The sequence below is a fragment of the Mesitornis unicolor genome, unplaced genomic scaffold, assembly GCF_000695765.1.
Source record: "Mesitornis unicolor isolate BGI_N332 unplaced genomic scaffold, ASM69576v1 scaffold32779, whole genome shotgun sequence".
Lineage (NCBI taxonomy): Eukaryota > Metazoa > Chordata > Aves > Mesitornithiformes > Mesitornithidae > Mesitornis > Mesitornis unicolor.
Window position 1 is genome coordinate 1 of NW_010208454.1, and position 474 is coordinate 474.

General features: G+C 60.5%; 1 protein-coding gene across 1 annotated transcript; it reads left to right on the top strand.

Moving 5' to 3' along the window:
* Nucleotides 1-57: 57 nt before the first annotated feature.
* Nucleotides 58-454, top strand: LOC104546984 (sphingosine 1-phosphate receptor 2-like; the record flags this gene model as incomplete). Its single annotated transcript, XM_010192519.1, has 1 exon — nucleotides 58-454. A coding segment is annotated over one exon (397 nt), but the record flags the coding sequence as incomplete, so codon positions are not given.
* Between the last annotated feature and the right edge of the window lie 20 nt (nucleotides 455-474).

Consider the following 474-nt stretch of genomic DNA (forward strand, 5'->3'; position numbering starts at 1 on the left):
ATCTACAAGGAGTACTTCAACACGGAGAAGATCCGCGAGCACTACAACTACACCAAGGGGGGCTCCGAGAGCTCCCCCAGCAGCTCCCGCTGGGCCGTGTCCATCGTCATCGTCGTCCTGTGCTGCTTCATCGTCCTGGAGAACCTCCTGGTGCTGGTGTCCGTGTGCCGCAACAAGAAATTTCACTCGGCCATGTACATCTTCATCGGGAACTTGGCTTTCTCCGACCTCTTGGCCGGTTTGGCTTTCATGGCCAACATTTTGCTGTCGGGGGCCACCACTTTCAACCTGACGCCGGTGCAGTGGTTCGTGAGGGAGGGCACGGCCTTCGCCACCTTGGCCGCTTCGGTTTTCAGCCTGCTGGCCATCGCCATCGAGCGGCACGTGGCCATCACCAAGGTGAAGGTGTACAGCAGCGACAAGAACTGCCGCATGGTGCTGCTCATCGGGGCCTGCTGGGCCATCGCGGCCGCC